The sequence below is a fragment of the Drosophila gunungcola genome, chromosome 3R (assembly GCF_025200985.1).
Source record: "Drosophila gunungcola strain Sukarami chromosome 3R, Dgunungcola_SK_2, whole genome shotgun sequence".
NCBI classification, from domain to species: domain Eukaryota; kingdom Metazoa; phylum Arthropoda; class Insecta; order Diptera; family Drosophilidae; genus Drosophila; species Drosophila gunungcola.
Window position 1 is genome coordinate 29,705,638 of NC_069139.1, and position 26,585 is coordinate 29,732,222.

At 37.9% G+C, this 26,585-nt stretch overlaps 1 protein-coding gene across 6 annotated transcripts in view; it reads right to left on the reverse strand.

The window, feature by feature from the left end:
• Positions 1-6,579: 6,579 nt before the first annotated feature.
• Positions 6,580-26,585, reverse strand: part of LOC128266401 (neuroligin-3) — a 92,173-nt gene continuing 72,167 nt past the window's right edge. For all 6 annotated transcript variants that reach the window (XM_053002897.1, XM_053002898.1, XM_053002896.1 and 3 more), the window contains 9 exons: positions 20,391-20,678; positions 19,045-19,242; positions 17,901-18,293; positions 16,493-16,529; positions 13,755-13,967; positions 11,322-11,460; positions 10,532-10,683; positions 9,876-9,988; positions 6,580-9,744 (listed from right to left, as the gene is read on the reverse strand). In XM_053002897.1, the coding sequence (XP_052858857.1) occupies positions 8,558-9,744; positions 9,876-9,988; positions 10,532-10,683; positions 11,322-11,460; positions 13,755-13,967; positions 16,493-16,529; positions 17,901-18,293; positions 19,045-19,242; positions 20,391-20,678 (2,720 nt within the window). In that variant the 3' untranslated portion in view covers positions 6,580-8,557. The remainder of the gene's footprint in view (positions 9,745-9,875; positions 9,989-10,531; positions 10,684-11,321; positions 11,461-13,754; positions 13,968-16,492; positions 16,530-17,900; positions 18,294-19,044; positions 19,243-20,390; positions 20,679-26,585) is intronic.

Consider the following 26,585-nt stretch of genomic DNA (forward strand, 5'->3'; position numbering starts at 1 on the left):
AAAAAAAGCATCACCATAAAACCGAATGCGGTAATTCTCAACCAATTATAATGTAATATGTCATTACATTGACAAAAACTTTTCATTAAAATTAATATCTAAAATTACAGCATACAGTTTTTAAGGAACATAAATTGTTCGAGTTTTGTAAATTATTTTTACAAATTACTCAAGGTTTCCCCTGAGTGTAGGCACAATGGCCATGGAGAAGGTTGGATGAATTTGTTTCTCGCTGTCTAATGACAATCAAATTAGCAGCATTTTCCTTGGCGCCAAAAACTTTTTCCATTAAACGTGCTATTTTTTCATCTCTTACTTTATTTTTGAAACTTGCTTCAATAAATTGATTGGGCAAAGTTACGCTGCGTTTGGCTAAAAGCCATTTTATGTTTTATTGTCGTCAAGCTTAGAGCGATTTCAACTTGAACTGCACTTGGTCAGATAAACTTATCCATTGCCCCGGCTCCCCTCTTCCCTGAGTCTATCAAAATGTTTACCTCTAATTGAAGTTTCTTGTTACCGGTTTAATTTCGTGTTCATAATCTTATGCAGAACACACGATTAGGTTAAGGGCAGATAACTGGGAGTCGTAAGGAAGTGGGCGGCGATGAAGAGGTCGAAATGTGGGTTGCTATCGTCCCAAAAGGATCTATTTGTCCGTAGACTTGTTTTGCTAATACACTAACAACGGAAATTTCACAAACAGCATATTAAATAAATAAATTTGCAATGATTGCAAATAAATCAGATTCATGTTTTTACTTCTAAAAATCACAATTTTTTCTATGAGTATTTTAAAATAGTTTATTGTTCTGGGCTGTAATCCAAAAGCCCCTAAAAAACACCGTGAAATATTTCTTAAAATTCAACCCAAAATGTAATCGGAATTTGTTGTAAGTTTGTTATGTTCTTAACGACTGCATTGGGAATATTAATGAAGGAAAGTTTGTGGAATAGAGTATTTTCAAATGGGCTAGTAGTTATTAAACGCACTGTAGATGTTGAAGCGGTATTTGCTGTGTGGTCGGGTTGACAAACAATGTACACGGCCAACTGGGCGGATTGTTATTAATTAGAACCCTCCAAACTCAGCTCTGTCCTATCCTGTACATACACCCTTAGATTCGCAAACTACTCAACCCCTTTCATATATATATATTAAGGTACTCAGAATGCCTTGAAGATATTTCTATTCGATTATTTATAAATTTTCAATATTAGCCAATTTGATGCCATGGTCGTGACCCAACTTTCAAACGTTTTTTATCGCCCCACTTTCTTCTTTTCCTCTTAACTTTAGTCATTCATGGCTTACTATAAAGTATAAAGAAGGGGAAAAACCGATTGCGGAAGAAAGGTGAACAGTTGGCAATGTCATCGCATCATAAACATGAATAATTGCGATGCTTAACGGGCGTTGAAAGCCCAGGAGACATCAGATGGAGGATGGGTTTCCCCTTCTATTTTATTTAGTATGTTTCTTGAGTTTGTAACCATACCTCTTAATCGAAAAGAACATATGAGTACCAAAACAGGTTCGTTCAAAATTCTGAAAATTTTACTAAAAATTAAAGGTTGATAAAACTTAAAAACTAAGTTAAAAAAAGTTAAAAAAAAATATTGATGAGGAATCTTATATTTTAAGCATTGGCATGCTAAGAAAATTCGAATGTTCAAATACTTTTCCCATATGACCCCTGTGGAGAAAAGAAAAATCGAAAATTCGACATTATTACCATAATTTGTCCTTTAAATACATTTTAGCTCATCAAAAGTTATTCATAAAGAAGTCGTCTTTGGTAGTGGGAAATTGATTATACCACCAGCTTAAAAAATTGGACCACTTGGGAATGAAAACTTATTTATTATTATAGGTATTTGTTAAATTTATATTTATAACAGCTGCGCCTCGGCTGAAGTGTAGTATGCAAGCCACAATAATGATATGTGTTCTTCGAACAAGGTATCGTTTGGTCGAGCCCTCAACTTGCGTATTTGATTTTGTCCAATGTGCTTTCGTGCGCAAGTTTGAAGTTGCCACAACCTTAAGGACGGGTATCGGATGTTGGGGGCATACATGAAAAGTAGCTTAACATTAGACAGGACGACATACGACACTTGTCGGGCAGTTGGTGCCCTTCTGTTCCTCTCCTGCAGCCGAGGCCATCATTGACAGCCATCGAGTGTGACCCCAGAGGGTGGATATAGGGCGGATCGGGTGGGATAGTGATATAGATAGATAGAGTGCTGCCCTAGTCCTCGCTTTGCACTCGCTCTCCCCGTATTTCAGTGCGCTGCATCGGATGTAAGCTCCTTCAGCGCTCGCTCCTTCGTCCCCTCATTGCTGAATTTTCGATTCGATTTGATTTGGCTGAATGGATGGATTATGGTTCCCAAATATACGCACGTGTGAGCGAAATCTGGGTTACTTGGAGATTGTATCGGATAAGTGCGCGACGCGATATGCACCCAGAGCGAAAATATCGCAGTTATGTTATTGCAATCTAAATGAGATTTGACGAGTCTTACAAACGAATCGCGTGTGAATGGATGAGAGCTTCCGCTCTCAAAAGCCCACTCAAACAAGTATCTAATTAGGTTTGGAGCAAACAATCGCCTAAGCCAATTGAGTGAGTCCTTGCCTGGCTAATTAGCGGCTTTAGCGGTTTTAAGGTGTATCTGAAATGTTATTCATAGCTGCTGGCAATTGGATTTGAGTTTATTGGATGGTTGAAGGAGAGCTAAAAGTTTTTGCTCAACAATGACAAAAAGACAATGGCCAAACTTTGTTATTTCTGGTTTTTGTGGCACGGAAAATGAAACGAAATCCAACGGCGGGAAGCATGGGGAGACATGTTGGTCGGACAACTAATAAAACTTTCTGTGGCATTCAAAAAGCGTATAGCGCGGAATCTTGTTTTCACCTGACTGCCAAAAAAAAGCGAAAATAGCAAACAAAAACTGAAAAAACGCATACTACATAAGCATTTTAAAAGTTGAAAAATTCAATGGTACGACCGGAGCAGAAAGAACAAATATAAATGGCAAGGCAAACTGAAAATAATACAAACTAATTGCCAGCTAAATAAAGTTTATCCAACGAAAAACTGTTATAATATGTATAACATTTTTTCTCAGCTACTTTTCTTCGATTTCGTTTAAACTTTTTCAGCAGCTTCTGGAGAAAAAACGCGTACTAAACTTTCCTCAAATTGAGCGGAATTTTTTTGTCTGCCGACCAATTTTTGCTTTGCAATTCCAAACTCAATTTTGGTTAGGATTAACGTTGATGTGCTATTAAACTGGCAAAAGAAAAACTTTTAACTCTATGAACTTCTCCTTAGATTCGGTCACTCGGTAGATCAGAAATGTAATTTAGAAAAGCCGGAGTCTTTATCGATATTGTCGTTAGTGTGAGTTGGTAGTCTGCTAATGATGGTAAGAGGATATATTGCATTCGTTAAAAAGTATGTAAGATACGCAGAGTATGTATGTTTTTTATTAATCGAAAAAGTAACCAAGTCGATCTAGCAACGTCCGTTTGTCTGTCCATACGTTATGTTTAGGTCTTATTATGTCAAATTGATGTCTTAGCACTCTGACAGGCCAGAAGTTGGGTTTGCTTTATTCGGCCGTATCTATCGATTCCCTCCAAAATTTTTCAACTCAAACCATTAATTATGGGGTTATGTCAATGCATTGTTGGCCTTCTTCTTTGGCATTTCCAATGATCAAAAAATTTAGGAACTTGACAGAGCCGATAACAAAAACACCAAAAATACCGGTCGTCGATATACTTATGCGGCCAATAAATCAGTGATAAAATTTGTGTCTAAAAACTACAATATTGCTCATTCATTGGAGTTGCCGAAAAAACGGAATGCAACAATGAGGCTAAATAAATACAACCTATTAAAAACTTTTAAAAATCTCCGCCATGCTTGTAAATGCTCATATTTTTTTTTTACTATTTTTCAGGCTAAGCTAAACCATATTGCTGAGAAAAGCTAACATTTATAATTAGAATTTTTATTCAGAGTTAGTGCATTAGTGCGTCTACGAGGTCAAAATTCCTTTCGGCTCGAGGTACAGAGTGCAAAGCTTGGTTGGAAAAAAAACTTTTTTAGTTTTTGTCTGATTATTTTAATTATATTTTCTTCTTTTTTCAGTAGCTAATTTAAAGTTTTGCCGGCTCGAGGTCGAGGTTTTTTTTGTGAAAAATGAAAAATAAAAGTTTTTTATTGTTTCCGATATATTTCGGCTGCACTTCGGCAACGGTCTTCAGTGCAACTATAACAACATAAAAACACATAAAGAATTAAAGAATTAATTAGATTTTGATTTTACGTTACATATTAATAACAATCATGAGAACATACATTATCTACACGTCTGCACCATGGGACGTGGAGATTAATACTAATTTTCTTTTAGTAGATGTCTGTAAATATGAGCGCAGCTTTCAGTGTCTGTTTTGTAGTTCAGACTTGTGTTTGTACGTGTGTTTATTATATGTAACATTTCTATGGTAAAGCGTTTTCTGTAATGCCTTTCTTGTTCCAAATTGTTGTTGCATCGAAATTTGACGAGTGGCCGCTGTCATTTTCGTCTCCATTGCACGGAATTTTATAACACAGTGTTTTGTCGGTCATTTGAATTTTGGATTTGGTTTTATTGAACATTTGTCGCAGGGTGTTGTTAGCGTTCAGATAATCTTGGTATAAATTAACCGGACATAAATTGCTTGGGTTCCGGACATTTTTGTTTTTCTTTGATGTTACTGTGACATTTTATTAATTTTTTGGTCAAGTGATTTGGGAAGTCATTGTTTTTTAAAATCAGTTTTCTCTTCTCTTTGGTTTCTTCACGAAATATTTGGTCAGAAATGGTTAGCATCCGTTGAATACAATTAACTAACTGATCATTGTTTTAGGGTGTCTTGAATTTAAATTAATTTTTCGTCCTGATGCTGTTGTCTTTTTAAACTACTTTAGTTTTAAAATTTTACCATGTCTATGAACCTTCCAGTCCAAATATTCTAGCTTTCCATCGTCTTCGTTGTTAGGAGTCTAGGTGGCTTCCCTCATCCCAAGAATAATGTTTAAAAGTAAAGCAAAAGCGTCTTGCTATCTCTCACCTATTAGAGTTCCAATTAAGCCATTAACTATTACTGTTTTCCTCTTTAGTTTTCCCCGAAATCTGAATCGTCTTAAATAAAGTTGTTTGCTACCCCTTTGGAATACTTTTATTAGCGTATAAAGCAATTTCCGACAGATTTCGCAACATAAATTATCAACTTGCCAGGACTTGAACGGATGTTCAGCTCGCCAGCCATTTGCTTTTGGCCTCACGCCCATCAAAGGGTCGAAGGACCTACACCCAGCCGCCCCCTGACTCGTGACCTTTTTGGCAGCATTAAAAGTGATAATTTTCACTCTCACATGGGGAAAAGCGCAGAGAGGGAGAGCCACTTGGAAGACTTTTATTATTTAATTTTGCCCGGCTTGGCCTAATAAATTAAACACAGCTTGACTTACGCCCACCCAAGGACCGCCCTGGCGTCCTGATTTTAAGTAAAACGAACAAAACACAACACAACACGTACGTCGTATGCAAAGAACCAAACTACGAAAACGAAACTTTTTAGAGGGGATTAAGTGCCAAGACCCTCCTTTTTTGCCCCATTGTTTTGCGACTTTCAATTGGATTTCGTCATTGGTAATAAAAATCAGTCAAATCTTAAGCCAAGGCAGAAGACAAAGCGAAAGCGATGCTAGTTTGAAATTGTTTTGATTCAATTATAGCGCTAAGCATGTATGGGTTTTTGAGAGCTGACGAGTAGTGCTATTATTCTATTTTGTAAATTAAGCTGCAGAATACGCAGATGGAGTAATAGCGTACTCACTTACGCTGTGCCAAATTTACATAATAAATCTATTTTCAATAGATTTTCTTGTTCTTATCCGTCTGGTTTTTATCGTAAAAGAAACGTATCTCCAGCGGGTTTTGCCTTTGCGCATTCTATTTTGGTATCAATAGAACCATTATACATACTACAGTTTGTCCCCAGCCCAACTATCTTCCCGCATGTCTGTATTTTTTTCTATCCTTGCTGCTGCAGCTCTGCGAATATTTGGTTAACAAGTGTACATAGTTGTGTGGACTCAGCCTGTGTGAGTTGGTGTGTATCTGTGTGGATGCTAGTGCCATATTTGTTTCGTATAAAGATGCTGGGAACTATGTGTTTCTCAATAAGCGTGCGTGGCGCACATGTTGGGAAACATTCAACGCTTCAATAGTCTCTTAAAAAGCATATTATTTTAACCATCCAGCTGCATAATATAGAACAAGAAACTATGAAATAAATAAGTTATAGAATACCACTCTTTAAATTGTGTTTTTTGAAAATAGTTTGTGTTAAGTTGTGGGTGTTTCTATTTATGGCTGACCAAATTGCTTACTTACCCCTGTTACTTAAATAAAATTTAAAACCAATCAGGTATAGTATCTTATATGTAACGTTTAAAGATAGGTTTTAGCCAAGATACATACCTTTTTTCTTTGTTCATACAATAACCATTCTGTTTTATAATTTTTGCAACTTTATTATTATTTAAATTTCCATGTCATCTTAAGTGTTTGCAACTTGTTACACAATGCTTTTGTGGTAATAAACCAATTTTTTAACTAAATTTTCGTTTTTTTCAGTTGGTTTTTTTTATTTACTTTTTTACTGATTTTTACTATATTCCATTTAGTCCAAATTTGTTAATGCTAAGTCTCTTTCGCACAATCGATACACATTTTCTAACGCAATAATTTCATGGGTTTTGGTTTTAATTGTATCGTTTTGATTTGCCAGTTATGCAGCACTCTATATGTTATTTATATATATTTGTTGTATTATTTGGCTAATTATGCTAAGTTTACACCATTACTTTAATGTATAGATTTATTATTATAGAGTTATGTATATGCATACAGAAGCTATAGACTTAAACATTCTCAATTAGGCTGTAAATGGTTTTTGTTTTTCATTATATATGACTTTTACTTTGGTTTTTACTGCCGCTAAACGTGTTTATATAATTTACAAGTATTTTTAATAAGCCCGTAAATTGTTTGCAATTTCCGCGCTGTTTCACTTTAATGAGCTGTTCCATTGCTTAATTTTCCCCCTGTTTTTTCTCGGGTATCATTTCCATTTTAATTACAATTTGGGCAATTGTGTGCAAATAGTTGAAATAAAGAAAAAAACCAACTGAATAAAAAAATACGATAAATTATGAATATTTGTTATGCTTTCACTGCGCATTTCAATTGCCCCGCTTAACTCCTAATGGAATTTTTAACTATTCTCGCAGTTGGAAGTTTTTATAGCTATATAGGGAGCTTACTTGTTTTTTATTGTGAGTGGGCTTATATACGCATTTAATTTTAATAACTATATAAATATTTATTTAGTTACATAACAAAGTAGCTGCATGCTTACAATTAACAGTTTAATTTAATTTTGCTCTTGTTTTTTGTTTCTTTACTGTCTGACCAAAGTTTAGTTTCGGTTTTAGTTCGAGTTGAAGTGACTTCTATTGTTTTGTTAGGGTAGTTGTACAGTGTCGTTTTTAAAAATATAGTGCCAAATCTTAAAGAAACAGCTCTTTCTCACCTGTACATGATTTGATTTTAAGACTGTCTCTTTTCCTGGCTGTTTGGCTAATTCCTTTTGTTTTTGTTTGGCTAAAATCTTCATTCTCTTTTTTTCGTTTGAAATGTATATATGTATATGGGAGTTTGTTGTTGTACATGTAGAGTACAATTTTTATTTCTGCAACTAGGTTTATTTACACACAATACACAATTATAATTCAGTCTTTGGAAGAATAACATTCATGTTCTTTTTTTTTGCTTTTTTCGCGTTCAGAATTCTTTTAGTTTTTCCTATTTTTTAGTCTACCTTAATGTTTTCTATACTAACGCCAATAAAGAAAAGGAAGAGATGGAAATCTGTAACTTGGAATCTTGTAGTTTTTATTGGTCCTAATTAGTTGCTCAATACAGATTGAAATGAAAAAAAACAGTGAAATTGGATATACATCTAAAGTGTAAATATAACTCAAAACCATTTAAAATAATAAATGGAGACTAACACAAATAATTTTATTTCTAAAACCATATTGGGAATAAATGTATATTTCTATTAAATGTATTCACACTGCAAATCATTAAACCTATATATAATTTACCCATTTGGTGAACACTTTGCAGCTTAGTTTTAGTTCCAAGTTAACTTTCCTTGTTAATGAGTTCGACAATAATCTACACCTAGCCATTTACAATGAAATTTGTTCAAAGGTCAACGGGCAACAGAGTTAAGCAGGGAGAAGCATCCGTGTGTATTGGATAGACACAGCTTTCACTCCCGACACACGCCTACATACTAAGGCCTATGTAATTTATGTATAAAGACAGCTGAAACGCATAGGGGAAGGGCCTAGGAGGTGAGGACAGGGATGCTGTGCGCTTAGAGATCACATTTAAAACGCACGGTCAATTAATGTCACACACGCAGCTCGTCCATCAGCGGATGTTGCTGCTGCTGCTGCTGGTGCTGCTGCTGGTGTGTCTGCTGCTGATGTTGCTGATGTTGCTGCTGGTGCTGCGTGGTGGTGGCCACAATCACCGGCACAGTGGGCGGCGTGGGCACCACCAATCCACCGGCCGTGGTCAGCACAGTGGTCATGCTTTGATTATGATGATTCTGCAAGTGTTGCTGATGGGTAACCACATGTTGCTGCTGCTGCTGCTGTTGCTGTTGCTGTTGCTGTTGCTGTTGCTGTTGCTGCTGGGCAGGCGAGTGCTGCTGGGCCTGGGCCTGGGCCTGCGTTTGCTTCATGCAGCTCTTTTTGGTCAGTGTACCGCACTGGTTGCCCATCACTTGAAGGGCGTGTGGCGGTGGCATTTGCACCACCCCGGCCACGCCGACCGCCCCGCTGACCGAGCCACCGCCCCCCGGATCCTGCAGGGACTTCATGTGCTTCGGCGGGGGCGGGGCGCGGTGGGGTATGTCGGCGAACTCCGGCGGGGGCAGCTGGTGGTGCTGCATGGCGTGGTGGTGCGACAGTATGGTGGCTGGGTCGCTCTTGGCATGGATGGTGAGCGTCTCCAAGTCGCCGCATATGTTGTTCGGCATCTGGCCGTTCTCCTGCCTCTTCAGCTTGGTCTGGGGCCTGGGCTCGCTGAGCCGGGTCTTGTCTCGTTGGTAGTAGACCCCCGCGAAGATCAGGACATTCAGGATCAGTAGCGAGCACCCAATAGCAATGGTCACGCTCAGGGCCGTCGAGTAGGCTGCGAACCCATCGTTGTCCTGCGAGGCACTGGCTGCGCCTCCAGCATGGTCTCCATCCAGCAGGTCGTCCGGGTATATCTTTCCGCCCCCGTAGCGAGTACCGTTCCTCTGGAGCGACGAGGACGGGGAGCTGAGGTTCAGCAGCGAGAAGACCTGGTTGGTGAAGATCGTGAAGTTTCCCATGGCCGCCGCATTGGCCGCCCGCGAGGAGTAGGGCGGGTTGAGGGGCTTCACGGAGGCATCGCTGGCTATGTTGTTGTCCTCGTCCTCGTCGTCGTGCAGCTGGTGGTGTGCAGCGGGCACATTGTCGCCGCCCGGCTTGTGCAGATCCGGGATGAGGTTCAGCCAGAAGGAGAGGCGGTGTGCTCTGTAGTGGTTCTTCAGCTTTGGCTTGGTGTCTGCAGCAGATGTCAAGAAAGGGAAAAGAGGATTTCGCGTTTACTTTACTAAGGGCTCGATGGAATGAAAATAATCTCAAATTGATTTCAATATACAAAAAACTAAGCTTCGACTGCATTTCCTTACTAACCGAAATTTAGGTATTTCTTGTGCACACTCTCGTAGGCCGTCCACTCAATTGTTTTATAGCGACTCCGCTCCTGACGACTGCCATGCTCCGTTTCCATTTGCTCATTTGGATTGCTGCAAACGGGCGAGAAAGTGTGTTTAATATGGGGTGGTGAAATGAGTAGTGATATCATATGTTGGCATACAAAGCAAAAATAAATATTAAATACAATTTATATTGCCTAAGAACGCAAGTTTTTGAAATAAAAAACTCCACTTAAAACAAAGACCTTCCTGTGGAATTTCTTAATTTTCATAGCTAAATAATTATTTTAAAATTTTTAAGACATTAATATATAGTGCCACTCGTTTGGCGCGGCAAACAATAGTTGCAATTGCTCCAATTTCTGGCTTGTATATAACATATACGGTCCGAATATATATATAGTTCGAATAATTTTATCCGCCATTAAAAATGTGAGCAAATTCCAAATGTCCTAGACAACGAACTGACGAACTCTTCCTTCTTATTTAAGCCTTTCAACTCCACAAGCAATTCGTTTAATAAGCGAGTCGAGATTTGTAAGGATGGGGAATACTTTTTCAGATTGTGTGATTAGGGTCAGTATGCTAGGCCCATCTGAATTAGAAATAAGCAGCATTCAAAATTTGACTTACCCGGTTCGCACAAAGTTGGACCAGTAAAACATCACAACTTCCGATAGACTGATTTCGGTTTTTGTGTAGTTGCGCGTGAAATGATTGAAGCCGCCAACGAGCGGGGCACCGAAGATATAGGGCAGGTCCTCGCCGTGAATGCATCCCTGGCGCTGCAAAATGCCAGAAAACCAGAAATCAAATTAAGTGTCAAGCTTCACATGATGCGTTTCGTTCGTTTTCGTTTTCGGTCTGTCAATGCAATAACTAAGCCTTGGCTTTAGCAATTTATTTGGAGATGCTTAGATATCTAAACTAAACTAATCTAAAATAGATATCCGAAACTGAGTGTTGTTCTATCAAATGCTGGCCGAGTTGTTCAAGCTATTGGCTAAGCCGGTTTTTTCGAATCCGACCACTGAATAAAATGTTTTGTTTGTTTTTGCTTTAGATTGTTAGATTTAACGGAGAAAAAGAATCTTAGAATCATGACAGACATAACCAAATTTGACAAATACAAATACAAATACAGGTGTTTCTATGTGTTAAGTTCAGCAGGCAAAACATTTGCCGCAAATAACCAAAACTTGTTAGTATTTACAATAAAAATAAAATAAAATAATATTTAAAATAAATATATTATACAATATTCATTCATTTAAAATTAATGATCATCCATAAAAATTGGTGGCATATACACTTAGAAAACTAGATTCCATGAATAAGGGAAAACATGGCTTTATTTTATGAATAACTTATTATTTACTTGTTTAATTTGGTCCCTTAGACCCGTTTTTGAACTTGAACTTACCTGAGGATAATCACCGAAGCGCGTCTGGTAGTCGAACACGTACAAGTACGAGTTGCGATGATCCGCCGAATGCAAATCCACTGTTTGAGCCGCCGGAGCCACAACCTGAGCATCGCTAAGCGCCTCCAGCGTTTCGTCTCTGCGGAAAATGGGAAAGCACAACATTAAAATCAAATAACAATTTTTCAATATTTGCTCGCCGCCCTTCAGCTCGCTTGCAATTTTCCGGCTATTTTGCTATTGCCCTCGCCAATCGAGCTGTGTTCAAGTGCGCAACTAACAAGCCACTTTGAGTGCTGCCACTTTCGTTGATGTGGCTCGTATTTACCTGTTTACCAAGTGGGGCTCTCAACGCTGCCCTAAGCCTATTTTGGGTTTTCATTTTTTTCGCCCTCTGGTTTTCCAGATTTTTTCTTGTTTCTGTCTGTCTGCCCCTTTCGCTTTTTTAGTCTGTTCAGCATTCGGAATGCACCAGCGTAAAATTTGAATAAAACCCATTTGGCGCATTTGCATACATATCTTTTCAATGCAGCAAAGATGGCTCTTTTTGCCTTTTGCATTTTATTATTTAGTGTGCCTCCTCCTTTTAAAGCTACTTAAAGCTTTCTTAATGACGACAAACATTTTCCTTTGATTTTGTTAATAAAATAATTACCCACTTCTACAATTTGATAATAATTATAGCCTAGTTACACTCTCGCACGTTTGCTATCGATAGATGGAATAGACAAAATGAAGCAAAATAGCCCTATACACTTGATAGACATGCTATATTGCTATCGCCTGAACAGCATTTCTTTGTTTTGATTTGTCAAGGAAAATCCTCCCGATTTTGTTTTTGGTCGTTAGTGGTGATAGTTTTCCACAATAGTATATCGGTATGCCAAATATCAAGTAAATATCTAGTAAACATAGACATAAACATAGACATATCTAGTAAACATTGCCACACTTTTTTCCCATCTCTATCTGTATCTATACAAAGCCTATGTAAAAAATAATCTATCTAGCCACAGACGCAATGACGCAGCCCAAGGTTTGTTTAAACTAGGAATATGATATAAAAGGTATAAAGAGAGAAATTTTTTTCAGCCCGATAGCAAAAAAATATTATAAATGATATTTTGAAGAACAAATTTTTAAAAATATTTGCATTATATTATTTGAAATGCTCGTTATAAATGATTCCTTATGTTTTAAGAATTAGTTTATTTTATAGGAACTTTAGATTTATCAACTTTTTAAATCTTTGTAGAGCTCTTGCTCTTATATTAGGAAAATCAAAACGAACGTTTTATTGCCATTAAAACAGGCCATTAATGACTCAAATTGGCTAATCATGTCACAGAACTGAAAATAAAATATAAAAAAAGGCGTTCAACCAGAAGAAAAACGTTACTAACAATTTATAAAAGCAAAACCATAAAAAATGTTAACTGTCATTTTCTGAATCAGGGATCCAACTGCACCGGAAAGTTAAAGTTTAATAGACACTTTTTTCTTGTTATTGAAACTTTGTATCTAATCACAACGCTATGGGGGAAAACTTGTTTGTGCGAGAAAGGCAAATCTATTTATTGTATTGCTTGCATTTAAATGGAATGGGGCCTTTCATTGTTCTCGGGCTCACTACCTCCCACTAGAGTTTCCCTTCCTGGCACCTGTGATCAATGCTCTTCGGAAACGCAGCCTTTGCCGGAGATGGAGCGTGAAACGTTTGCCGCGCTTCATTGGAGGCCACTTAACGCACGTCCGCACAACTCCGGCACCAACTTCGCACAGGCCGTGAATGGCAGTGTTGCGTATACGCCTCGGGTTGCACTAGGGGAAATCAATTTGTTTGCCTTAATTCTGTGGAAATATGGAAGGAAATTCCGAAAAAATTATGCAAACACAAATAAATTGTTTGAGGAAATCGAAACCAGAGTCGAAACATATATTGTACATGATATGAATGCATTCTGTGTGGCAGCTGGGATGTCACTTTGGCCTAGTCGCAAACATAAATATTGATTGAAATCGAAAAATGAAAGCAAATCATATATTTGATTGGGTGTGTGTGCAAGCAATTTCCATGTCACTTATACGACCCGTTTGCAGACAAATTGCAGTCGAACATTATTTATGAAGATTGGCAGGCAGGCTGGCCGACCGTCCGACACGAAGCGTAGCGAATGGACAATAAATTTGCATTTCATTTTCCATAAGATTGGAATCAAGATTCATTTAAGCCGCTTTAATTGAAACCTGCTAGGGATGTGAGCTCCGGAGCAAGAGATCGGGGCATGCCATTGCGCATTTAATTAAGAAGGAAATATTTATTTGGCAAAAACCCACCCGCACCTTCTCCCTCAAATAGCCACCTGCTCGGGCGCCATCTTCACCCTTTCCTTCCCTTTTCGTCCCCTTCCGCATACAAACGCAATTACTCACCGGATATTAATTGGATGCTGCACGGGCCTCTCCCAATCCGTATACTCATTGACAATCGTGGCGAATATCTCGTTCAAATGGAACGTGTACGTGTTGCGTACGTAGGCCTTTAAAATTCTCGACCGTCGATCCGCCTCGATTCCGTACTGCACGTCGCCCGAATTGAAGCTGAAAAAGGCCTCCGCACGTGTCACGCCGGCCATCAGGTCGTATCTGCGAAAATGTGAGTGACAAATGGGGGTGTCAATATATGCAGTCGCAAAACTCGAACCAAAGATATTCTGGTCTTGAATTCAATAATCATTTGTTATTAAATCTAAGGGAATCGTAAACCTAACTAGACATAAATATTTTAAAACAGGAAAATATTATACTGAACATTATCATTTCTTTAAAATAAAAGCAGAGCAGTATGATAGGATTATTACATAATTGATAATATAGGGCGAGGCAAATGATATCTTAAGTTTGTGTAAATCAAAATCAAAACTCAGGACTTGTGATTTATTTTAAATAAGCTTAGTGTTTTTTAGTGAATTGTATCAAGTCGGGTAGTTTTAGAAATTTCTTCTAACCAAATAAGTAATATCTGTGAATTACCGGAATAAGTTCGAGGTTATGTACTTGCTTAATGCTATTGATCGATTGCTAATATTTATTTATTCTGCATTAGAACTTGTTGTGCGTGCTTTAAGATTTTTTCTTGGTGTCAAAATCTGCACCTGTTACCCCTCGCCAAAGGTGAGCCTCCTTTGATAAGATAAGTCGCTGATTGAACGCGTTCACTGCCAGACAATTCGGACCATCTTCCAACCGAATTAAGAAATAAAACAAGGGCACATTTCAAGTGCTTTCCCTGGCCCAAATTATGGCTTGTAATTAAGAATTTGCAGCCAACAAATTGCATTCCTAAATCTTCAATCCACATTTATCTCTCTGCCACAATAATTTTGCCCGAAAACTTCGGATCCATTCATTTGTTAAACAAGTTGAAGCAAACCCTACAGCTAACCGCACTCTTGATAGATATAAAACTTTGAAGCAACTCTTGGCCAAATGCAAATGGAAAGTGTCTAGGGCCAAAGTATCCTCTGACCATCGCATCAACGTGCAGCATTTGCAGTTTTAAATTTGCTTTTGCCTTATTTGTTTACGCACAGTGTGCGATGGACATAGACGGAGAAGAGATTGGTCGCTTGAAAGTTTTGCGTTTTATATTCGGTAAATTTTATTTGCTCTTTGTGCATGTGTTTAATGGAATTCCTTTGGATATGCGGCGTGCGTGTGCGCCCCACAAATTGCTTTTAAATGTGCCCAAAGAAATATTTATACTCCTTTGGCAGGGAGACTGACTAATAGCCCTCAGGGCATTGACAGTTTACAAAGCGCACCGAGATAAATTGAAGTTAGAACAACAGTGCAAACGCTGCACTCCGGTTGCAGTTCAAAGCCAGAACCTCAAAGTGCTGCAATTTTCAACTCAAAAAGAGTTCTCATTAACTATTGACTGTGCGTTTGATTGGCTGTCATTCCGATTCTCTGTTAATTATCTATTCAATTGCTTGACTTTACTGCTTGACTTCAAGTGCAGATAGCTAGTGATGATAACTTTTATGTGGGGTTGGACTTGGGTATATAATTATTATAATAAAATTAACTCAATAACAGTATTACTACAACCAAATTAAGGTATCCATTTGGTAAACACACAAATATAATTAATTTTTAAAGAGCTGCAAAATGTTATGGTTTGTTCTTTCTGGTATTTCAACTGTTTTTTTTAATTGTGCAACTGACTTTTTATAACGACTACCCTTTACTCTAGCAATGAACATTTTTTTCAATTACCCTTTGACCTTTGTTATGTAAGTAGCGTTCGCATCACTACAGCTAACCTAGTTCAGGGACTCAGCGGCATAGCCGCACATCAATTATGGAATCGCGGCTAATTAGCTGTTAATAATATATATTAACAATGTAAAATGGCTCAAACACAAAGTGCATAAATCAAGTGGCCCACACCACTCCACTCAGCTCTCCACAGGACTTACTATGGCCAGCAGCGTGCTCAGCATAACAAAATGAAGCCCAGCATTTGCGTGCCTAATGTGCATAAATTAATTATATGCAAGTGTGGGAAATGCTGGTGTGTGGCTAAATCTAATCGTGGGCTAAGCTACCGACTGTTAGAAGGATCGTGCCGTGTCAAAAGTCAAGATAAAACTCTTTTGACACCCAACAAAGCAAGCACAAGCTTGGCAAAAGAAGTCGAGACTAAAATTTAATTATGGCACATATTTCGGTTACATAAGGAAATACACCAGGAAAAGAGCAAAATATATTTTAATCTATACAACTCATATTAATATTATTATATTAGTCGATTCAATATTATTGTAATTTGTACTGCAGATAAGATTAGGGATTAGGGTATTGTCATAAATATTTAAGTATTTTTCCAAATCTTTACATTTCCTAATTTTTTTATTACCTTATTCGTAAAAAAACCCTTTTATTAAGATAGGTTAATGTCCTATAAGCTAATATGATGTATATGATGTAAAAAATGAAAAATATTTGTGTATTACTTTTTCTTACACATCCTTATCTCGATACTTTAACTTTAATTTTAAACCCGAAACGTTTTTCTTTGTGTAATCCCGCATATGCATTTGTTTGTGTAAGGGGTAAGGGGTAAGGTAAAATAATTAAGCATTCGCTGGCCTGGCCCAACTTACCTTGACAACTTGTTAATGGCAGTTTTTCTCATTAATACTGCATTAATTAAAAAGTCCGCCGCAAGTTGTGTAAGCGTGAGAGTTGTTGATCGTTTGTGCAGGCATACGTGTGAGGAATCATCAGTTTATCATCATCATCAACAGGAACCATTGGTGTCGTGTTAAAGAGAAAGGTGGAGAAACGAGAAAAACCAATGCTTAATAATTTATTTTAACTACTTAAAAATTATAGTAATTTGCGGGTAAACGAATAATGCGACCATCTTCTCTAAAATAAATTTAAGCTAAGTTAAATAACTTTTTCCCCTTAATTAAGATTTATGTCCCAGCACATGCTATCTAATTAATAAGCTTATATTATCGAAAACATCCTTCGTATTAAAAATAACGAATCCTTAAGAATATTTATTGTACTCAACACTTAAACACTTGATAATCATCACTAGCCATGTCCGTCCGTTTCTAGGCAAACTAGTCTCTCAATTTTAAAGATATATGCATGAAACTTTCCCAAAAGTTGTCTTTCAATTGCAGGTAGTATATAAGTCGGAACGAGCCGGATAGGACGACTACAGTACAGTATATAGCTCCCATAAGAAGAATTGGAAAAATAAATTTAAAAGAAATTATAATTTTACTGTTTTTTAATTTGTTTTATTATTTTTTTTAAATATTTCAGATTTGCGGTTTAAATTTTATCAAAATCAATCGACTATATCATGGAAACAAATAAAATATATAAAATTTTTTTTTAAATGTAATTTTTCTTTTTTGTAAGTTTTTTTTAAATCGGAAACCGGATTTCTTATAGCTGCCATAGAAACAATCGAATAAGTGAGCTGCAAATCATCATAGCTTCAATGTTTTTAAACATAATATTAATGTTTTCAAGAATATTTAATTTTTGCAATAGCTGCAGGGGTATATTAACTTCGGCTTGCCGAAAGTGTGCTTTCTTTCTTGTTTTGTAATAGGTTCTAAAATACTTTTATTATACATACTAACACATTCAAAGCTATTAATTTTTATCAAACAATGCTTTGATTAAGACTTAGAGAAAGTTACTGTAATTGAACAAAATTGAATAGAACTTTTATTTGCATTTTATAATAATTAGTAATTTTGTAGGTTTTAAATCGATCTGTTTCGATTTACTTAAAACATACCGCCAAAAAATTATTAAAAATGTAGTAAGGAATGCAATAATCCAGGCAATATATATAAAAATCAGGTCAGTCCAATAAGAAAATACTTGTTCTCATTGCCTAATCTCTTAGATTTTGGTGTACAATAAAACACATCAATCATTAAACAAAAGAGGAAGTTATATTCGTTATAAAATAAAAGAAGGATCTGAATATGTTCAACAAAAGAGAAAAGTCTGCGAAATAGGCACCCCCTAACCTACCGATATTCTCGAGCTGTCCGGGCGTCCCCCAACCGCCGGCAGCCGCGATCCCTGCCTCGCCGCCCAGTCCGTTCCCGGCGGCCGTCGACGCCTGGGCTTGGGCCTGGGCCGCCGGAGACCCGGGCGCGGGCGGCACGTAGTCCCCGCCGTCGATGACCACCCCGTCGATACTGGGTCCGAAGGCAAAGCCGAACTCCGGCGGGCGGATGGGCACGCTGAGCAGCTGGTCCAGGGTCTTCTCGCGCAGGCACTTCATGAGGTGGGCGTGCGGGAGGTCGGAGGCGCAGTTCACGTGGTGGGCCACGATGGCCGCGTACTTGGCCGGATTGCTGACCAGCGACCAGGGCGCCAGGCCTGAACCGGACATCAGGATGGCTCGATTGAAGAGCAGGCCTTGGGGATGAGAGGGACCAGAGAAAAATCATATAAATGCTAAATGGCGCATTAATTGGGTATCCCTTTCTGTGTCAAATCGTCAAGGAATTTGCTTTGAATTAAATAAAAGCAGTACCAATTTATTGGATTTTATTGTCAAAGTAAAAGCGCTGTATGTAAGCTTGTGTCGTTAAAAAACAAATAAAAATCAAACGGAGCAGGAAAATCGAGGATTACGACCACCAGATACCCGTTACTCTCTTAACCAATTTCAAAATGTGTATGACAGGTGGAGGTATTTGATGTGTTTCTTATAAAATATCGATATCGGTTCTCGATAAGTTCTTAGTTTATAGCTTTTCCGCTAGATGGTGTTTAAACTTGGGTTGCCACAAAGATGTGTTTACCTGACAGTGGTGGCGTTAAAGTTAAACAAAAGTTCTTCATAGCTTCTGATCTAATATTTGATTTGGACAATGTTGTTGACAGAAAATAATCAATACCGCCAAAACACATTTGTATGCAATGTTTCTACAAATTTGTAAGATCTGTGGGCGTTTAAGTGGGGGTGAAAACTGTTGAACTTTTGTTGCATATATATGCTTTTATAACAAAGAAAGTTCTTAACTGTTTAAAATGGGCCCCCAAAAAGCAGATTGGATTGTTGCTGAAGTATTTACGGTTAATTGTAATCGGAAAAGTGTGAATTGCGATACTATTTTATTTTTCCGTATGGGAAATTGACATGAGGCTCCATCACCGTACTCACCCTCCGGCACGGCCATCGACGAGATGAGAAAGTGGACGCATGCCGCCCCCGTTCCGTGTCCTGCGAGGGTGATGCTGTTGGGATCCCCGCCGAAGAACGCGATGTTCTCCTTGAGCCAGTGCAGCGCCGCGATGATGTCCATCAGACCGTAATTGGCCGGCAGCTTCGAGTAGCGGTCCGTGTTGGCATTCAGAAAACCTGCGAATGGACAAATAGTGGACGGGTTTTCCCGCACTTAATCAGCAGATTTGCTTGCGCGCCTGATTGGCTCCCGAATGGAAATTTAATCGATTCGCCGCGTACTCGTGCAGTCAGTCAGACGGTTGCTTTGCCTGTTTAAAATGTCAAACGGCTCTCTTTCGTTCCCGCTCGCTGGGGCGCGCAAAAATGTGCAAAGTCACGCGTGCAAATCATGATGTCAGCACTTCCGTTTCCTCTGCAACAACAGAGGCGGTGATAGAAAAAGGGGTGGGGAGGGGTCGGCTTGCTGAGGGAAACGGGCTGAAAGAAATGGTGGCTGGCGGCAAATGAGGTCACACTAATTTCGTCTGTGCATTTCAATTTATACAGAGTTTTGGGCAGCGCACAGTGGTCTCAGTTTGAGATTGGGGTATTCCTGTATTGGACATACAAAAAATTGGTTCTCATAAACCATTAAGGGCTTTACGGTATAAATATTGCGTTCATATTAAATAAATATTACTGTTTATGCTCAGTACATTGCAGTTAAACACTAATTTCTTAATGGTTTTAGTTGTTCCTGTTTTTTGTTCGAGTAAATTATTTTCCGATGTGTGACAAATACTTCAAAATGTAATGTGATACGAAGCAAATCGAAATAAAATACTGAAAGAAAATTAATTTTTCAATACGTAATTTAGTAACAGAATTAACTGAAGTAATATTTCATCAATCAAATTTGCGATGGTTTATAATTTCTCTTTCTGAAAATCATCTCCCTGTATATTTGTTTGTTTGCTTTTATATATTTTTAATTTTTTTTTTTTTTTTGTGATTAAAAATAACATTTGACAGTTGACATGTTTTTATAACAATGTCCACTGTGCCGCTGGTGAATTTTGCGGCAGACTCTAGCTAAATTAGTTGGATTATGGAATAAATGTACGCCTGTTACAGCTGCCGTGGTAGTTGTTGGCGCCGGAAGTGCAGTTGGTGTTGCAACTGGAGGGGAAAGGAGGTTGGCTCGAAGGCTGAGGGGTTCGGTTTGGTGGCGCACGTTCGCCCCATTGCACTCACTCGCCCATCCGTCCGGCAGTCTTTCGTCCTTTCGGTCATGCACTCGGCATATCAATTAGCATTAGGATTCGAGTGTTCAGAGCACTTACCCAGCACTCCGAGGCGATAATTTATGGTGACCACCAATATTTGTCCATAGCTGGCCAGAACGGATCCGTCGTAGGGATTGCCGCTGTTCCACTCATACGACTCGCCGTGCACGAAGACCAACACAGGATACTTGACGGGACCTCCTCCTCCACTTCCTGCCGACGATGAGGATGACGACGAGGAGGATGAGGATGAGGATGAGCTGGAGCCACCATTTCCCGACGACGAGGATGACGACGAGCCGGCGGATGAGGACGAAGAACTTCCTGAGGAGTCACGCGATCCGACTGTAAAATGCAGAGCAAACAGAATATCAGTTTGAAATTGAGGTAAGCTAAACAATTGAGGAAGTCGATACTTTGCTCTCAAATAAATTTATATTTTCACAAGACTGGAACAACCCCACCTTTATTGTTCCGTGTGAAGTGAACTTTATCCCAATAAAGGCATATAGAAAACAAGAAAGAACGCTATAGTCGAGTTCCCCGACTTAAGTATTTCCCCTACAAAACAATCGAAGTTTATTTAGTTTCTTTCCCACCTCAGTTCAGTAATTCTCTTTCTCTCTCTTAATCTCTCTGTCTATCTCTCTCTCATCTGCTAGCATAAACCCCATAACTTCTAAAATAATAGCTCGCTTTTAAAAATGTTTGGGACTGCCGATAGACTTGACCGAAAAGCTCACACAATCACAATCAACCACAACCTTCAAACATGTCTCAGAGAGACAGTAGGTTCTTTCGCGATTTGTGGGCGTTAGAGTTGGCGTGGCTCCCGTTTCAAATAAACTTGCACTGCTTAGGAAACACTAGAATCTGCATGCCAAGTTCTCTAGCTTTTATAGTTTCCGAGATCCCGACGTTTATACAGACGGACAGACGGACAGACAGACGGATATGGCTAGATTGGCTCGGCTATTGATCCTGATCAAGATTATATATACTTTATGGGCTCGGAAACGCTTTCTACATACATGCCACATACTTTTCAACGAATACAATTATACCCTTTTACTCAAAAATATTAAGGGAAATAAGCACTCTGTACAACAAAACGACAATTGACGGAAGCGATTGCGAAAAAATGTATAATGGGTTAGGAAATATTGAATGTCTTTTCGGTGGAATTCCTTGAGAAATATTTTAAGCATGTAACGAGAAAGAAATTGCGGAAGAAGAACTTTTATCTTTAAGCCGCCAGCTGAAAAGCCAGATCCATTAATCAAGTCGGTCGAAGAAAATAGGTAAACAAGGCATTAAATCAGGTCTCATCCATTGACTCGATTCCGGGACAAATGAGCGCCTAAGCCTCGAAAATAGCCAAATTAGACGTAAACAACTCTTTTCCCGTTTGGCTTGTGTGTAGAAAGCCCAAAGTCATCGAAGGCTCTCCTGGTCTAGTGGATTCTAATCGGAGCGGACACGTTTTCGAGCTTAAGATATTTACGTATTGAAGGGCTTTTTCCTTAAGAAGGAAAAAATGGGAGCCCTGAATTGATCCCCTTTTGCTGACGTGTGCATGTAAAGTAATCCGAAAATGGGTGTGAGCCGTCGAAGAAGTACATTTGGGGATTAAGGCGTAGCATGCTCAATGCTTCGGGCAGGATAAATATATTAGAAAACTTTAAAAAGTAAGTTTTACTTTAATACATCCAATTTTAAACTAACTTTTTCTTGAAACTCCGCGTCAATGTAACCAAAATTTATTTTAATTCCAAACGAAAATTTAGTTACATCCTTTTTAAAATAAAAATTCAACAATTGATTTACAAAAGCTTTACTTTGCTTAAAAGGTTGAGCTATATAATATCTTGTTAAGCATTAACTTGAGTCTTATTTTATTTGATTTGGTTAAAGTACTAGTATATGCTCCATACCAAAATGCAAGACATCTCTTAAGGCAACCTGCAAGTGAAAGCTAAACTCAGCTTTGCAGCAAGGAACACGAAATCGTTCGCAAAATGCAAACATAAATTTATCTTTAGAATAGAAGGAAACGAGGAGGAAAGCAGAGTTTGTGCAGTTGCATCTTTGGTAGATACATATCGCATGTATCTGAGCTAGTCAACATCAGGCAGGACCTTCGCACTACCCACACACCCAACACCCGAAGCCCACCACCAACCTCCTGCCGAACAAAGCCACAACAACAAGCAGAACAATAGCAATATGAACACTGGTTTCTCGCCTGCTGCCCACATAGAAAGTTGCTCGCTGGAACAAAAGAACCTGCTTATCAAAGCGGAAAAAGAGTTGAGGAGGCGATGGTGCTGGGCTTGCTATGGAGATGGAGGTGGTGGTGGAGGTGGAGGTGGTTCTGTTACCAAGAGTTAGAAGAAGTGGCGAATCGAGCACCATACAAAGGCCGAGGAGGAAAGCAAGTTACTGTGTCAGTGACTTTTATAAATAGCGCGAACAAAGACCGACTCGTGGCACGTGTGTGGAGCTCAGTCAAAGAATCGAGCGGCATCGGCACCATGTATAGATACCTATTGAAACCTGGCCAAAACCGAGTGTGAGCCAGTCTATGTGTGTTAACGTGTCACCGAATAGAAACCAATGTCAATATCTATGGAAAATCTTCTCGCCTTGGTGTCACAGCGGTGTCAAAATTCTCACATTTTGAGCTCATTCAATGAGTGTTCTCAGACAAGGCATTCTGTGACAAATATACTTCATAAATATAGGACAAAGCATTAGAAAATTATTTGTCCCGCAAAGAATAATGGTAATATTTAAAACTACCAAATTTTCACAATATATTTGTAATCAGTAATACCAATATATATCGGTTATATCACACTATGAAATCAAAATAATTTAGTTATTGAATGTAATAGAAGAAAAACTAAAGATACATTGAATACTAGAAAATCGGAGTAAGGGGCACGACAACCAATTTCATGGTTAAATAATTATTTTAATAGATATTGGTATACAAAAACAACAACAACATACTCACATCACGGAAAAGTTCCTATTTTTTGTGGTATTTTGCGTTTTGGTTAATTTGTCATTAAGTGTCCTGTTTTCACCAAGCCCATTAATATTAGGAATAAACGCTAAATTTTTTTTTTTTTTGATAACGTCCTGAGCACAAGTTATTTACCGTCAATATTATCCCGAGATATCTTTTATAGCAATTATAATTCCAAATCTATTTATATTTTTTCTTTTGAGAGAAACAAATCAGGGGAAACCATAAAAACTTATGTTACAATATGACTTGAGCTAATGATATTTTGGTGATATGGCTATTTATTTCAAGCATTAAAATAATTTGCCAATTTAGAACATAGCAGTTTAGCTCAGCAAATTTCACCGCATAATTGCCAAACATTTCCATATTAGTTCTCAAGGAAACTTTTTGGCTGTATCAACCTATAAATTCCAAGCAGGCCACAAAAATTCAAAGCCCCCCTTCAGTCATTACAGTAATTTGAGGCCAGAAAGGTTCTTTCCAGAACGGGACTGAAGGGAAAGCCACGTAACATGCAAACAGCATTTAAAACTTGTCTCAAAAACTTCCGACCACCCTTACAAAAACCCGGCCAGAAAACTTTTGTTGTCATTTCAACAAAAATGGCGACGTTTTCTGCAAGTTGCAGCCCCCGGGGGATGCTACTTACAACAACCAGAGAAAAAGGAATTAAACTTTTATGACTGCCCCCGAGAAGAAGTCAGCACAAATACGGATGCACTGAGAACAAACGGATTCATTTTTCAGAAAATTCGATCATAAGCACTAATAAATTGTTGGCCTACAATAAGTATATTACAATGGTTTAAATGTGCTATTATTTGTTTGACAAGTTAAGATGTAAGAGACACTGTTGTTAAATATTTGTAATTAGTATGTAAAAAATGGTTCACGTTATTCAGTTTTCCTGTGTAACAACAGATCGCAGACAGACATAAGTTTTGCAGTGCTCCGCCCACAACTGCCTCGGCGTAAAAAACATGTACAATAGTTTTTGCCGGGTGCTTGGCAAAAAGTTTGTTTCGCATAATTCCAGCAAATGTAAATATTTTGTAGGAACGCGTCTACAAATATGTGTTTGCCGGAAAACTAATGCGACTTTTGGAGCCCACTGTCGGGCTTGTTAATAAGTTGAACATGCTTTAATTTACACGCTCACGCAGAGCTTGGGTTGTTATTCAGTCAGCCATTTATTTGGGACCGGCAAATCACAACTTGGATTTCAACTTTCGAGGCAGTCTCGCCTGAAAGTTGCCGCTTGGAGTTCCCGTCGGAGCATTGTCAACAGTTCTTTGTTATTTTGACTGGCATAAGTTTAATCAAATTTGTGGCATGCAGCAAAAGAGTACATTCTCTTTCAGCCAGCTAATAGCAGACATTTTCGTGCGACATTTTGCACAATTCTGTCAGTGTCTGACTAAATGGAACTGAAATGATTGACACTGTTAAAGCAGAACTTTCATAAATGTGACAACTGTGGAAAAATGATGGAGGATTAAATTTATTAGCTTGAAAGTAAAGCAAGAAAAACTGAATAAATTATTGAAAGTGAAGATGTTAATGTGGAATATAATTTATTTCTGATATACAGTTTGTTATACCCTTGCAGAGAGTATTATAATTTCAGTCAGAAGCTTGCAACGAAGTGAAGCAGACATTTCCGACCCTAAAGTTTATATATTCTTGATCAGCATCATTAGGAGAGTCGATCTATACATGTCAGTCTGTCCCTCTGTCCGCCTGTTTCTACACAATTTTAAGGCTATCTGCATGAAACTTTCCCAAAAGTTGTCTTTCTGTTGCAGGTAGTACATAAGTCTGAACGAACCGGATCGGACGACTATATCATATAGCTCCCATAGACACAATCGGGAAAAAAAGAAAAAAAAATTATAAATTTGATGTTTTTTATATATATCATATACGCGTATACGCATATGTTTAAAATGTTTTAGATTTATAAATATTTAATTTTTGCAATTGCTGCAAAGGTATATAAACATTGGCTTGCCCAAACTAACTATAAAATTAACTAATTTACTGTTTTAGATACTAACTCTAGTTTCATAGGTAAAAATCTAGTTTAGTTAGATTAGAAAAAACGATGGATCTTAGTAAAATTAATGATCAATTTTTAAATACAATTAAAGCTACGTTAAAAATATTCCGAAATTTATCTTTAAAACTAAAGTCTGACTTGCTTTCCTGACTAAAATTCATTTTTGGAGAGTTTTTACACATTTAGATAAATCAAGTGTATATATATATTTTTAGAATGTTTCAGAATTTAGTTTGATCACTTTTTATACGAGTATATACACGTAACAAAGTTAAGTTGACAAGCCACTCGAGTATGTAGAGCAATTTGTTGATAATAAAGTTGCTGCTATTGAAATTTATTTTCTAGTATGCTCACACAATATTGTATTGCTTGTTTTATGGCACACTCTTTCACACCCAAAACATACCCAATAAAAAAGTAGGAAAATAAAAGCAGGCAGAGAAGAGGAAACCAAGTCTAAAAACAGCCTTCAGGCAACCAAAAACTAGGTGAAATCAATATCCTCAACTCATTTAGCTTGGTCTGCTGGCAGCCGCATTGTCGTCGTAGTTCCCCGGCTTTTCCCCTTGCCCTGAAAAAAACCCCTTCATTTCCTGCTCCCCAAACAATGCTACTTGTGTTCGAAGGAAGATTCTGCAAAAAAAATCTAGTTCATTTCACTTTATGGTAGTAGTAGCTAGAAAATTTCATTTCGTTGAGCTTCAAGTTTAGTGTCGTCTTTTGTTATACGCCAAGTACATTTTCAAGTATAGCCAATTCTGACCCAAAGAATATATTTAGCTGGAAATCTAAATTATTTCTTTTCAGAAAATTTCAGTCAAAATTGTTATTAGTTCATTGCGGCTACATGTTTTGGTACATACATTTTGGTTAACCAATTTTCCAGTTTGTTTTCGTAGTTTTACCTGGTAGATTATATTTTTTGTCTATTTACTATAATTCAGGTAAGACAAATATGCAACAGGGTACATATTCGCAAATTTTAGAGCTCAATACGTCAAGTATTTTATCTATATATTTAAAACAAAATTTAATGGAAAAATCAATTTTAAAATGCCCCAATGTTGAATGTGTTGTGATTAATATTTTACAGTAAATTCAAACAAAGTTTGAATTGTGTCGTAAGTTTTGGTTTAATTTATAAAGAATTTTC